This window comes from Hypanus sabinus, chromosome 10 (assembly GCF_030144855.1).
Source record: "Hypanus sabinus isolate sHypSab1 chromosome 10, sHypSab1.hap1, whole genome shotgun sequence".
In the NCBI taxonomy this organism is placed as follows: domain Eukaryota; kingdom Metazoa; phylum Chordata; class Chondrichthyes; order Myliobatiformes; family Dasyatidae; genus Hypanus; species Hypanus sabinus.
The window spans coordinates 27,951,896-27,966,341 of record NC_082715.1 but is presented as its reverse complement, the minus strand read 5'-3'; the positions used below and the strand labels follow the sequence as shown (position 1 = coordinate 27,966,341).

At 39.4% G+C, this 14,446-nt stretch overlaps 1 protein-coding gene across 2 annotated transcripts in view; it reads left to right on the top strand.

Annotated features, from left to right (window-relative positions):
* The window catches only part of med23 (mediator complex subunit 23), a 106,402-nt gene that overhangs the window by 79,576 nt on the left and 12,380 nt on the right, over positions 1-14,446 (top strand). For both annotated transcript variants that reach the window (XM_059981567.1, XM_059981566.1), the window contains exons 22-26: positions 3,040-3,256; positions 4,152-4,388; positions 5,800-5,965; positions 6,506-6,578; positions 11,065-11,279. In XM_059981567.1, coding sequence (XP_059837550.1) covers positions 3,040-3,256; positions 4,152-4,388; positions 5,800-5,965; positions 6,506-6,578; positions 11,065-11,279 — 908 coding nt within the window. The remainder of the gene's footprint in view (positions 1-3,039; positions 3,257-4,151; positions 4,389-5,799; positions 5,966-6,505; positions 6,579-11,064; positions 11,280-14,446) is intronic.

Below are 14,446 nucleotides of genomic sequence, written 5' to 3'. Positions count from 1 at the left end.
AACTATGTGAACCTTTGGAGTAATACCATCCATAAAAGCTGTTTGGAGTCAGGTGTTCCAATCAATGAGATAAGATTGGAGGTGTAGGTTGTCGGGGTACCCTGCCCTATATATTAAAATAAAGACACCCAAAGTTAGGTTACTGGCAGGGAGCGTATGCTTTTCAAGAAAGATCTGTTTATGTGCACCATGCCTCGATCAAAACAGCTTTTGGAGGACTTCGGAAGAAAGATTTTAGAGCTGCATGAAGCTGGAAAAGGCTTCAAAAGCATTTCTAAAGACCTGAGTGTTCATCAGTCCACAGTAAGAGAAATTGTCTACAAATGGAGGAAATTCAGTACTGTTAGTACTCTCCCTAGGAATGGGCATCCACCATAGATCACACCAAGAGCACAATGTGCAATGTTGAAGGAGGTGAAAAAGAACCCAGGGGTAACAGCAAAAGACCTGCAGAAATCTCTGGCATTTGCTGAAGTCTCTTTTCATGTATCCACTATAAGAAAAACACTGGGTAAGAATGGTGTTCATGGAAGAAGCCACTGCTCAAAAAAAAATCCTGCACATCTCAAGTTTGCAAAAGACCACCTGGATGTTGCACAACACTTCTGGGACAATGTTCTGTAGACAGATGAGACGGCAGTTGAACTTTTTGACAGAAATCCACAAAGCTATGGAGGTAAAAAGGCATTGCACAGAAATACCAAAACGTTATCCCAACAGTGAAGTTTGGTGGAAGAAGCATCATGGTTTGAAGCTCTTTTGCTGCCTCGGGGCCTGGACAGCTTGCAATCATTAAAGGAACAGTGCATTCTAAATTGTATCAAGACATTTTACAGGAGAATGTCAGGGTAGCGGTCCATCACCTGAAGATTAATAGAAATTGATGCAACAAGATAATGATCTGAAACACAAGACTAAATCAACAACAGAATGGTTTAAAAAGAAAAGGTTCATGTTTTGGAATAGCCAAGTCAAAGTCCAGACCTTAGCCTAATTGAGATGCTGTGGCATGACCTGAAGAGGACTGTTCATGCAAGGTATCCCAGAAATTTTGACGAACTGAAACAGTTTTGCATGGAGGAATGGTCCTAAATTCCTCCTCGACATTATGCAAGTCTGATCAGCAGCTACAGGAAGCATTTGGTGGAGGTTATAGCAGCTAGAGGAGGTTCGACCAGTTCACATACTTTCTCCAGTCTGGACTGTGAGTGATTAAACAATGTATTCAATAAAGACATGTAAAGTATAATTGTGTGTTGTTAGTGTAGACAGATTGTGATTGTCTATTGTCGTGACTTAGATGAAGATCAGACCACATTTTGAGTAATTAATGTAGAAAACCAGGTAAGCACAAAGGGTTCCAGTTCATTTCTTGTAACTGTATTAATCCTATGTTTCAGTACTTAGCCTGTAGAGTTCTATTCCAAGGAACTTCATGTACTGATAAAGTGTTGAGAGCACCTTTCATTCCAGTTTCTGACTGCCTGCTTGTCGAGAAGGAATTCCCCAAGGAATTCCTCTCTAAATCTCCTGGCACTGAAACAATTTTGCCCTCTAGATACATTTGAGTTCTCAAAAGACTGGATAATGCTCTTCTTATTAGTTAATTCAAAATATATCTCATTGTTTTTAGGCTTAGAGTCACTTCTCAGGCCACCTTACCAAATGATCAATACAATTTTGTAGGCAAAGACCACCAAACTTTGTATAATCAAACTTCCTGCATTTGCATCCAGATATCAATAACATGGATAACAAATTGTAAAGGTCCCAATCTCTATCCATTGAGTACACCACTAATCACAATCTTCCATTTGCAAGAAGCATCCCTTTATATCCTAGCCAATTTTGAAACCTATTTGCCAACTTGCTGTGGATCCATCAGCTTTATCTTTAGTACTTGGCTTCTTTGTTGTACCTTGTAATAGCCCTTACTAAAGCTCATGTAAACTACATCACCCAACCTTCATTGATGTACTTACTGCCTCAAAATTCAGTCAGTTAGGATATCCTTTTAACAGTTCTGATCATTTCCTTCCTCTGCAGGTATAGATTAACCCTGTCTCAGAAACATTTCCACCAACTTCCCTACTACTGATTTTAGCAGTAATTACTGGGCTGACATCTGCTGCCTTTCTTGAATTTGGGTTCTCTAGTAACATGGTACCTATTCTGTGACCAGGGATGATTTAAAAATTTCTAATATAGTTCTAAATTACTTGCCTTGTCCGGCATGGCCACCTGGGATACAAATTCATCATGCCCTATATTTATGGTCACTAAGATATTTGATGCCACCTTCTATCTGATAGTGATTTGTTCTCAACTTCCACCATACAAATCTCTGAACTATACAAATAATTGACCTTCTCCAGGTGAACAAATCCTTCACCATAATTAATCAACAAGTCTAAGGTAATAAAGACATCATTTCAGGGCATATGAGCTGAGGAAGGAGAAAGCAATGTTAAAATAGGCAATCTTAGTGGTCATGCAAATATGTGCCCCAAAGATCAGTGGGGGTGGGGGGCAGAGGGGTTGATCATAATATGGCGCCTGGTTCAACTTCAAACAGTCTTTGCAGAAAGTGGTTGAGTTGGTGTCTGGGTAATGCAATGCGTTATCTTTGATCAGTATCTTTGATCTTCTTAATAGTTGAAGAAAATTATGTTCATCCAATACTACATGTCAGATAAAAGATGGGGAGATACAGAGAGAAAGATCAGCGTGTCACCAGCAAACTTATTTTTTTTTCTCTAAACAGACAGAAAATAACTTTTTTCTCACACACAGCTATTTTTTTTTCTACTTTGCATTTTAGCAAGTTAAAGGCTCTCACTTGTAGCAGGCTGCCACTCTCCCAGATGATGTCCCTAGTTGGGCTGCCATACTCACAATTTTTTATTATAAAGGTTATTGTTAATTGATTAAAAGCATAAAATTGAAAGTGTAAAATGTTTACAGTGAATATTTAGAAGTCAGTTTTTATTTACAGAACCTGAACATTTGCTATTGATAGTTGCTTGTTTTCTCTTTCAGAAATATCCTGAGAAGCTGTATTTTGAAGGCTTAGCTGAACAGGTGAATCCTCCTGTGCAGATTCAGCCTCAATATCTGCCCATTTATTTTGGAAATGTCTGCCTTCGATTTTTGCCTGTATTTGATATTGTAATCCACAGATTCTTAGAATTACTTCCAGTTTCAAAGTCTTTGGAAACACTTCTTGATCATTTAGGAGGCCTGTACAAGTTTCATGGTAAGTTCTAAACACCTCAGTATAATAATTAGCTCTGGCTCCTTGATTAATCCACAAATTAAGTCGATTTTTTTATTATTTATAATTTAAGATCTTCAGGTTAATCTATTTTCATCATTTTCTTTATGTGATTTTGAACTGGCATTACCATTTCTAACCTGAAGATTAGTAATGCATGTATAATATGCATGTAACAGATATAAAATACTGGAGGAACGCAGCAGGCCAGGTAGCATCTTTGGAAAAGATTGTAAACAGTTGACATTTCAAGCCAAGACCCTACATTAGAACTCAATTATCAACTCGAGCATTTTGTGTGTGTGTTGCTTGGATTTCCAGCTTCTGCAGATTTTCTCTTGTTCATATGGTGCATGGTGTCATTTAATATAGATTCTGCAGACTGGAAAGCCAACCCTAATGGAAATTTGTCAACTTGCTTGTCAGTCAAATGTTGTGCATTTATCATGAAGCCTCAGAAATTTTCCCTGTCTTGGATAGATGAGAGGAGTGTCAAATATTGTAACTTGTATAACAGAGCATCCCCAAGTTACATTCTTCATGGGGTTTAGATGAGGGAAAGGAAAGGCTTTGGACAGAACTGAAATTGCTGTTAATGTGAGCTTTTAAGGCATTAGCGAATCTGTAAAGAAAAACTTTTATAAGTATGTTTGGGTCTTACATAGGCTAGAAAAACTCTGAAGTTTACTGCTTTCTAGATCATAACTCATTGCATTAAAATATAATGTACTGGGTGAGCAATTGACCCTGGTGTCTGTTATATTCCTGTTTGTGAAGAGAATTTATATTTTAATATTAAAAGATGTGCCCAAATTTGTATACAAAGCTGATTAGTTCTACATAGGTTTAAGAATAATCATTTTTGCTTTTGTTGTAGACCGACCTGTGACGTATTTGTACAACACTCTTCATTACTATGAGAGACATCTGAGAGACCGTACAAATCTTAAACGCAAGCTTGTTCATGCAGTTATTGGTTCTCTAAAAGATAACCGTCCACAGGGCTGGTGTTTAAGTGAAACCTATTTGAAATCTGCTATGAATGCACGTGAGGATAATCCATGGGTTCCTGATGACACGTACTACTGCAAATTGATTGGTCGATTAGTGGAGAGTATCCTTCTGTGCTACCTATTCTTACATGCAAAAAGTGATCAGCGCCAAAAGCTGTGGGCATTTAATGTTAATCTCATAGGAAGATATATAAATCAAAAATAGTGTCTTTACAGAAAAACATTGCAAGAGGTTTTTGTTATCCTGAAGATTAAAGAGTTATTGTGGTCTTCTCCTAAAAATATAAGAGCCACTAGATTTCTTTAATACTTCCAGAATATATTAAAATTCTACATGTAGAAGGAGCATATGATGTTATAATAGAAATTAATCGTTCCAGCTGATTGGAGGATTTTATTTGTAGCATATAATGTGATCCATCTGATTGAGTCAGAAGGTACTGGATTTGCGAAAAATGCCGACTTCTTTCTCACTCTTGAATAACAAAGTCCTGAAGCAAACTGCAGCATTTAAGTTTGTGGCCTCCCTAAATTATGCAAGGGATTTGAAATTACTAGTATTTACAAAGGTAATTATCAGAAGCTCCCTGCAGAATAACTGGCAAAACCCAGATGTTTTGTAATTGTGACACAACTTCATTGATGTGAATGGAAAATGCGGAATTTGGGCCCTGTTCTTCCCATATCTATGCTAAGCTGGCAGAGATGTAGGGTCCAGTCACCTGTCCCTTGGTGAAGAAATAATGAGAAGTAAGTGACAATACTTAGTCACATCTGGTATATTGTTAAAGTCCTATTTTCAGAATGTGCTGACAGGAAATAAGATTTTTAAATATCTCTGATATACATAGACATTTATAGGAAATTTAAGAGGAAAATTAAATTTAAAAAAAGAGTGAGCTTTTATTTCCTGAGCTTCAGGTAGGAATTCTCATAAAATGAAGGGAGTTTCAATCCTGCATGAGGTCTTGCTCATAGAAAATAACTGATGCAAATTCCTCAGCCTAATGTGCTAGTATCTGTTGCTCAGTTCATTTCAGACAGGGTGCCTCAATGCCACCTGAATCCAAGGATACTTAACTATGAACAGCCAAACACTAGGCATTCTGCATAAAACTGCCAGAAATCATCAATACAGTTTTTGGTTTACTTTCCTGAGGCTCCATTGGTGATAATTAAGACTTAGCAAGGACCAAAGAATAAGAAGCTAGCATAGTCCATTCAGACTCTTGTGCCAGCACTGCCATTCAGTAAGATGTGGCTAAGCTTTTACTTCAGCATGACCTTCCTGCATTAACCCCTCGATCCCTTAATTCTCTTAAAATCTATTGAACCATTTGTTTTACTCCTTTTTGTTTAGAATGTGTTTGCTGTTTTGAGTTATATCAAATACTGTTCAATATGGCAAGATTATTTTGAATGAGGTGTGGGTTGTTTAATCTGCATTTTGTTTTGTCATCTCCATGTGAAGGTCCTTGTGTTCAGTAACATTTCCCTTAATTAGTCCTTCAGCTATGGCAGGAAAATCACCTGGTCCATTTCCGAACTGTGACTGGAGATTCAATGAATTTCCTAACCCAGCAGCACACGCCCTCCATGTTACATGTGTGGAACTTATGGCATTATCTGTATCAGGGAAGGAAGTTGGAAATGCACTTCTAAATGTTGTTCTTAAGAGGTAGCTGTTTCCAGAAATTGTTTTTAATTCAGTATTTGCAAGGATAAACTAAAAAAAATGGCTAACTTATGAAATGATCAATTACATTTTATATAATGTAAGGAAAGGTCTTGCTGAAAAGTTTGTGAATTCTGTGTGCATGTGTTTTCAAGATTCCTGGTACCATTTGCAAAGTTAGTGCAATGATGTAGGTAATGAGCACATTTTTTAAACTTTAAGTGTTTGTAGTTGTGTAATATTTAATGTTGTAACATTATTTATATCTAAATCTATTGTATAAATGACAAACAAACTTTCACAGTCTATTACATCAGAAGAGGCGAGGCTCACTCACAGGAAATTGGTTCAGCACTGAATGTGCTTTACAATGTCAAAATGGATCTCAGTACAAAACCTGATTTCACATGAAATTGACAGAGTAAATTCATTATTTACTCTTTAAAAATTCAAATATCTAGTGTTGTAATTAGTTCAAGAAAGTGGACAGATATTTTAGAGGTATTTGCTCCTACACTGATAATTTTTCTTTTTTTTTTCCAGTCAACCTTTGGTACCAAGAGAAAATATTACAGCTTGGATGAATGCAATTGGACTTGTAATTACTGCATTACCTGTAAGTCTAAAAGCTTTTTCATTATTCTGGGGCCACAGCAATAGACGATGAAGCCAGTAGGTTTTTGTATTTTAGGCGTGCATTAACAGGAATTCTTCCAACCAGAAGAATTCTTTTTAATGTAGGACTTGGTAATCACTGAGAGAAACAGCTGTTTTTTTTTTGAAAACCCATTAGCTTTCAAGTGACTGACTCTGGCTTATGTTCAATTCAGATATGCCAAATAAAAGATTCCTGCCAGATTTTTAAGTTCCCCACCAGCACAGATGCTTGTGTTTAGGTAAAGCAGTTTGCTGTGCGTAACGTCAACTTCAGTTATAGATTAATATTAAGAAAGTGCTAAACAGAATACATCACATAATTAGTAGTGTATAATAACTGTATTCTAAAATGGGGAGCAAACATTATTAAGTGGGAAGTGAAGCCTGTAGCCAAGCTAGAAAAATTCTGCTGGGTAACTGCTCTAGCCTGAGATACTTTGCTTTGTTAATGATCTAAAATAAAACAGCTAATATGGTAATTCATGAAAAGGGCTTGCTGTGACAAAGTTTTGGCAACAGTGGTATATTAGTAAGCTGAACAATGTTTTTTAGATTTTATGACGTGTCTGGTTATACTGTATACTCACTGTAATTTTAAGGCTAAAACTGAAATACTTAATGGTTCAGATTCCTGTTTAGTCCAGATTTAGAAATTTTAATCAGCTTTGAAAGCTTTCTGCTTGCAGAGTGTTAATTTTGCATATGAAATATGGTTTTGAGACATGTTAACAGATTTGGGTGTGAGGTATATGGAGGTCTGGCAATTATCTTCTTCAGTAGTGGAACCAATTGGCCTGTTTCTGGTCCTATATAGTGTTATTATGTGAGGGTGTTTCTACGACCATGCAATTAAATCTGTTCTAAACAATAACTGCTGAACTGTTACCAATTTGCTTCTTTTGTTAAAACATCAAGAAATCGATGTTTCAGATCACGTCCAAGATATCCTGCAGTGGGAGAGAGAACAGCCAGAAGTCATGGTACATATTGGTACCAATAACATAGGTAGGAAAAGGGAACAGGTCCCAAAAAAAGATTATGGGGAGTTAGGAAGGAAGTTGAGAAGCCGGACCTCAAGGTAGTAATCTTGGGATTACTGCCTGTGCCACACGACTGAATAGAATGAGGTGGAAGATAAATGCATGTCTGAGGGATTGGAGCAGGGGGCTAGGATTCAGATTTCTGGATCATTGGGACCTCTTTTGGGACAGGTGTGACCTGTACAAAAAGGACAGGTTGCACTTGAGTCCCAGGGGACCAATACCCTGGCGGGGAGGTTTGCTAAGGCAACTGGGGAGAGTTTAAACTAGAATTGTTGGGAGGTGGGAACGGAACTGAAGAGACTGGGGAAGAGGCGGTTGGCTCACAAATAGAGAAAGTTTGGGGACAGAGCGAGAAGGAGGATAGGCAGGTGATAGAGAAGGGATAAGCTCAGACGGACGATTTGAGATGTGTCTATTTTAGTGCAAGGAGTATTGTGAACAAAGTGGATGAGCTTAGAGCGTGGATCAGTACTTGGGGCTATGATGTGGTGGCCATTACAGAGACTTGGATGGCTCAGGGACAGGAATAGTTATTTCAAATGCTGGGTTTTAGATGTTTCAGAAAGAACAGGGAGGGAGGCAAAAGAGATGGGGGCGTGGCACTGTGATCAGAGATAGTGTCACTGCTGCAGAAAAGGTGGACGTCATAGAGGGATTGTCTATGGAGTCTGTGTCGGTGAAGGTTAGGAACAGGAAGGGGATCAATAACTTTACTGGGTGTTTTTTATAAGCCACCCAATAGTAACAGGTATATGGAGGAGCAGATCCTGGGAAGGTGTAATAATAACAGAATTGTTGTGATGGGAGATTTTAATTTTCCAAATATCGATTGGCTTCTCCCTAGAGCAAGGGGTTTAGATGGGGTGAAGTTTGTTAGGTGTGTTCAGGAAGGTTTCTTGACACAATATGTAGATACGCCTACAAGAGGAGAGACTATACTTGATTTGGTATTTGGAAATGAACCTGGTCAGGTGTCAGATTTCTCAGTGGGAGAGCATTTTGGAGACAGTGATCATAATTCTATCTCCTTTACAATAGCATTGGAGAGAGATAGGAACAGACAAGTTAGAAAAGCGTTCAATTGAAGTAAGGGGAATTATGAGGCTATCAGGCAGGAAGTTGGAAGCTTAAATTGATAACAGATGTTCTTAGGGAAAAGTATGGAAGAAATGTGGCAAACGTTCAGGAGATATTTGTGTGGAGTTCTGCATAGGTACGTTCCAATGAGACAGTGAAGTTATGGTAGGGTACAGGAACCATGGTGTACAAAGGCTGTAATAAATCTAGTCAAGAGAAGAAAAGCTTACAAAAGGTTCAGAGAGCTAGGTAATGCTAGAGATCTAGAAGATTATAAGGCTAACAGGAAGGAGCTTAAAAAGGAAATTAAGAGAGCCAGAAGGGGCCATGAGAAGGCCTTGATGAGAAGGATTAAGGAAAACCCCAAGGCATTCTACATGTATGTGAAGAGCAAGAGGATAAGACGTGAAAGAATAGGACCTATCAAGTGTGACAGTGGAAAAGTGTGTATGGAATCGAAGGAAATAGCAGAGGTACTTAATGAATTACTTAAGTATTCACTGTGGGGAAGGATCGTGGTGACTTGCAGCAGACTGAAATGCTTGAGCATATAGATATTAAGAAAGAAGATGTGCTGGAGCTTTTGGAAAGCATCAATTTGGATAAGTCGCCAGGACCAGATGAGATGTACCCCAAGCTACTGTGGGAGGCGAGGTAGGAGATTGCTGAGCCTCTGGTGGTGATCTTTGAATCATCAATGGGTATGTGAGAGGTTCCAGAGGATTGGAGGGTTGTGGATGTTACTCCTTTATTCAAGAAAGAGAGTAGAGATAGCCCAGGAAATTATAGACCAGTGAGTCTTACTTCAGTGGTTGGTAAGTTGATGGAGAAGATCCTGAGAGGCAGGGTTTATGAACATTTGGAGAGGTATGATATGATTAGGAATAGTCAGCATGGCTTTGTCAAGGGCAGGTCGTGGCTTACAAGCCTGATTGAATTTTTTGAAGATGCTCTCTCTTCATTGATGAAGCAAGAGCAGTAGATGTAGTGTATATGGATTTCAGCAAGGTATTTGATAAGGTACCCCATGCAAGGCTTATTGAGAAAGTAAGGAGGCATAGGATGCAATGGGACCTTGCTTTTGGATCCAGAACTGGCTTGCCCACAGAAGGCAAAAGTGGTTGTAGACAGGTCATATTCTGCATGGAGGTCAGTAACCAGTGGTGTGCCTCAGAGATCTGTACTGGGACCCCCTACTCTTCGAGATTTTTATAAATGACCTGGATGAGGAAGTGCAGGGATGGGTTAGTAAATTTGCTGATGACACAAAAGTTGGAGGTGTTGTGGATAGTGTGGAGGGCTGTCAAAGGTTACAGCAGGACATTGATAGGATGCAAAACTGGACTGAGAAGTGGCAGATGGAGTTCAACCCAGATAAGTGTGAAGTGGTTCATTTTGGTAGGTCAAATATGATGGCAGAATATAGTATTAATGGTAAGACTCTTGGCAGTGTGGAGGATCAGAGGGATCTTGGGATCTGAGTCCATAGGACATTCAAAGCAGCTGCGCAGGTTGACTGTATGGTTAAGAAGGCATGCAGTGTATTGGCCTTAATTAATCATGGAATTAAATTTAGGAGCCGAGAGGTAATGTTGCAGCTATACAGGACCCTGGTCAGACCCCACTTGGAGTACTGTGCTCAGTTCTGGTTGCCTCACTACAGGAAGGATGTGGAAGCCATAGAAAGGGCGCAGAGGAAATTTACAAGGATGTTGCCTGGATTGGGGAGCGTGCCTTACGAAAACAGATTCAGTGAACTCGGCCTTTTCTCCTTAGAGCGATGGAGGATGAGAGGTGACCCGATGGAGGTATATAAGATGATGAGAGGCATTGATTGTGTGGATAGTCAGAGGCTTTTTCCCAGTGCTGAAATGGTTGCCACAAGAGGACACGTTTAAGGTGGTGGGGAGTAGGTACAGAGAAGATGTCAGGGGCAAGTTTTTTATGCAGAGAATGGTGAGTGCGTAGAATGGGCTGCCATCAATGGTGGTGGAGGCAGATATGATAGGGTCTTTTAAGAGACTTTTGGATAGGTACATGGAGCTTAGAAAAATAGGGGGCTATGGGTAAGCCTAGTAATTTCTAAGGTAGGGACATGTTTGGCACAACTTTTTGGGCCGAAGGGCCAGTATTGTGCTGTAGGTTTTCTATGTTTTCTGAATCTTAGATGCCCAGTGGGAACATAAACCAGACAAATAAGGAGTTCTTAGAATGGAGAATGGGAAGATATGTTGTTATGGATTATTGAAAAATAGAATTTGAAAATGCATTCAAATAAAGATATATTTCTCTACAGAGTAATTTTTTAAAATTTTATGTTTTAAGGAGCCCTACTGGATAGTATTGAATGATCGCATTGTGAGTGTTATCAACAGTGCTACACTGACCTCGGATACAGAATGGGTTGGCTATCCATTCCAACTCTTTGATTTCACAGCTTGCCATCAGTCTTATTGCGAGATGTACTGCAGCTATGTTCTAGCCTTGGCCCATGCTGTATGGCACCATTCAAGTATTGGACAGCTTTCTCTTATCCCCAAGTATGTACTAGAGTTCTACGTATCTATCTCTTCTGAAATGTTCTCTCTGGGTGTGCGTTGCTGTTTTACTTTTAAAATGTGGTGGGCTTGCTCGTGGTCATTCTAGCTTTGTAATACCACAGAAGGAGCAAGTCTTTATAGCTCAGTTGGTAGCACTTTTGATTTTGAGTCAGCAGGGTGTGTTGAGCATTGTCAAGAAAGGGGGCCATCTTTCCCTTATGTCTTCATTAAGCATTAACAAAAAAAAAAATTATCGGATCATTTAGCAATTTGGTTGTGGAACCTTGATGTGTACATCCTAAATTTCACTTCAAAATATTTAACTGAGCATTCAGAGGTTGTGAAGGATGATTATTATCCAAATCAGAGTCCAAATCAAAAAGAAAGTTCCCCATTCCCCTACTTTCGCACTGTTCCGCCACGAGAATTTTATCTGTTCTGACTTGTCTCAGCTCATTCTGGTTTCTGCTCCTGTTCCTTTAAGTCTTGCTCCAACTGCTTTATTTCTTTTTGTTCCTATAATTATCTGCCTCAAATATTGCTGCAGTCTTGGCCATTTCTCAATAGTACAGTTATAAATATGCAGCATTTGAAATAACATCTAAAGTATGAAATTAGAATCATGTAACCAGTACAGCAAAAAGGACAATTCAGTCCATTATGCCTCGCTAGCTGTCTACCAAACTAAAAATGACGAGTTAAAGTCACAGAGAATCATAAGACAAGAATGAAAAACATGCAAATCAGGGACACATACAAAATGCTGGAGGAGCTCAGCAGGCTAGGCAGCATCTATCGACATCGATTGTACTTTTCTCCATAGTTGCTGCCTGGCCCGCTGAGTTCCTCCAACATTTTGTGTGCGTCGCTTGGATTTCCAGCATCTGCAGATTTTCTCTTGTTTGCACATTAGGGAATTGGTACTTATTTGTGGCTCCATCATTACAAATTCAGTTAAGTAGAGTTAGATAAAGATGTAAATTGGGTAAAAAAAAATGGAAGTAGTTGAGCAAATAAAGGAGAAGCAGTAGGTAGACACACTGAGAGGAGGGGATAATGGAGTAAGAGAAGTAAATTCAATGATCCAAGATTTTACTGTTTCCTTCTCTGTGGTATTGACCACTTTCCTATTCAGTCTGATAATACTGAAGCTAAAAGGAAGTTTTTGATGAAATGCAAATTTTCCTCCTCCAATACTTTCCAAAGACTTGCCCCACTCATCACTTTTGATAAAAGTTCTTTTGAAATAGAGGAACTTTATTAAAAGTTAATACACTGCATCTTGTCGTGATTTCTGAGCTGCGGTCAGTTGTCTTCTCTGACAGAAGTTATTCAAACTCCTGGGTTCAAGTGTGAAATTAACCAGGCAATTCACACATGACAAATGTTGTATAACAGTTGCAGCCAAATTAAGTGAATTGCATTCCATGCTGTTTGTTTCCATGTGTTGATTTTTTTTAAAGGAATAAATAACGTTTCATTTGCACCTTCAAACTATGTACTACTTTTACAGTATTATTGTAACAGATTAGCTGCTGCTCAACTGAGATCATATCACCCAGACCTATCCAGAATTTGTGTTTAAAATTTGCTGTGGATCTAAAATCTGTTTACTTGCGCATCTAATTAAAATCACTATATTGACTCGTATATTTTACAAAACACTGATTTTTTTCCTGAATACCAGATTGACCAGAGAATGAGAAAGTATTCACAGAATGATCAGTAGCAAATGGAGTGAAATAATAAAAACTTGCATGTTTGAAAGAGGTAGAGACAGGGAAACCTATGTATATCATAACTTCTCATTTCAATCCAGAGGACATAGAACATAGAATAGTACAGCACATTACAGGCCTTTCAGCCCACAATGTTGTGCCGACCCTCAAACCCTGCCTCCCGTATAACCCCCCACCTTAAATTCCTCCATATACCTGTCTAGTAGTCTCTTAAACTTCACTAGTGTATCTGCCTCCTCCACTGACTCAGGCAGTGCATTCCATGCATCAACCACTCTCTGAGTGAAAAACTTTCCTCTAATATTCCCCTTGAACTTCCCTTCCCTTACCTTAAAGCCATGTCCTCTTGTACTGAGCAGTGGTGCCCTGGGGAAGAGGCGCTGGCTGTCCACTCTGTCTATTCCTCTTAATATCTTGTACACCTCTATCATGTCTCCTCTCATCATCCTCCTCTCCAAAGAGTAAAGCCCTAGCTCCCTTAATCTCTGATCATAATCCATACTCTCTAAACCAGGCAGCATCCTGGTAAATCTCCTCTGTTGCGAACCCTGTAACTGGGTCACTTACCAGCAAAGATAGAGTGGTCCGTTGAAGTCTGATGGTACTATTTTTAACAGTATTTATTAGTAAAAATAAACAAAAATAATATCAATGCAAATATACAGATAATATACGTCATCAATACTAAATCTAAAAGTGCGGGTATAATAATAATCAATAAGAAATAAGCTCTATCGTTGTCTAGGGGATGATGTATTGTCCGATGGAAATATAAAAGTCACTCAGTTCATGCAGGCTGCAGCCTTTGGTGGGAGAGAGAGAGAGACTTTGGAGAAAACTTGCTGATTCCTTTTATGATTTCGATCCGTCGGAGTCTCGTTGGTGTGGCCGTTCACTTGTGGCCTCTCCTTTAGCTAAGCCGTTCTTCTGTGGTGAGCCCGCCAACCCAGGCAAGGGAGGACGCACATGGGCCCCACCGGCTTTTGCTATAAAACGCTGTCACTGGATTTCTAGCGTTTCTCCTGGTGCGTCTGAAGGGGTTGTTCCCCAGACCCTCTTTTATCCTTACTCACGGGGTCTCAGACGTCAGTCAGGTTGGGTTGATGCAATCCCTCAACCAGCCCACTCTGGTCGTCCCCTGAGGGCTTCAATGAATAGTACAGTACTGAATACACAATTCTGTCTCCAAGAGACAATGACCGTTATCAGTGGTTTTGTTTCGCTGAGGCCAGGACACATTCCAAACCTTGTGGATTCTCTCTCATTTCCTGGGTCCCAGACCCGAATTAATAGAGATCTTGCGATTCTCAAAAAGGAGGGGGCAACTTTGTACCCTTCGGCCCCTCAGAGTTGTGGCACATTCGTAACACCTCTGTACCCTTTCCAATGCTTCCACATCCTTCCTATAGTGAAGCGACCAGAACTGGA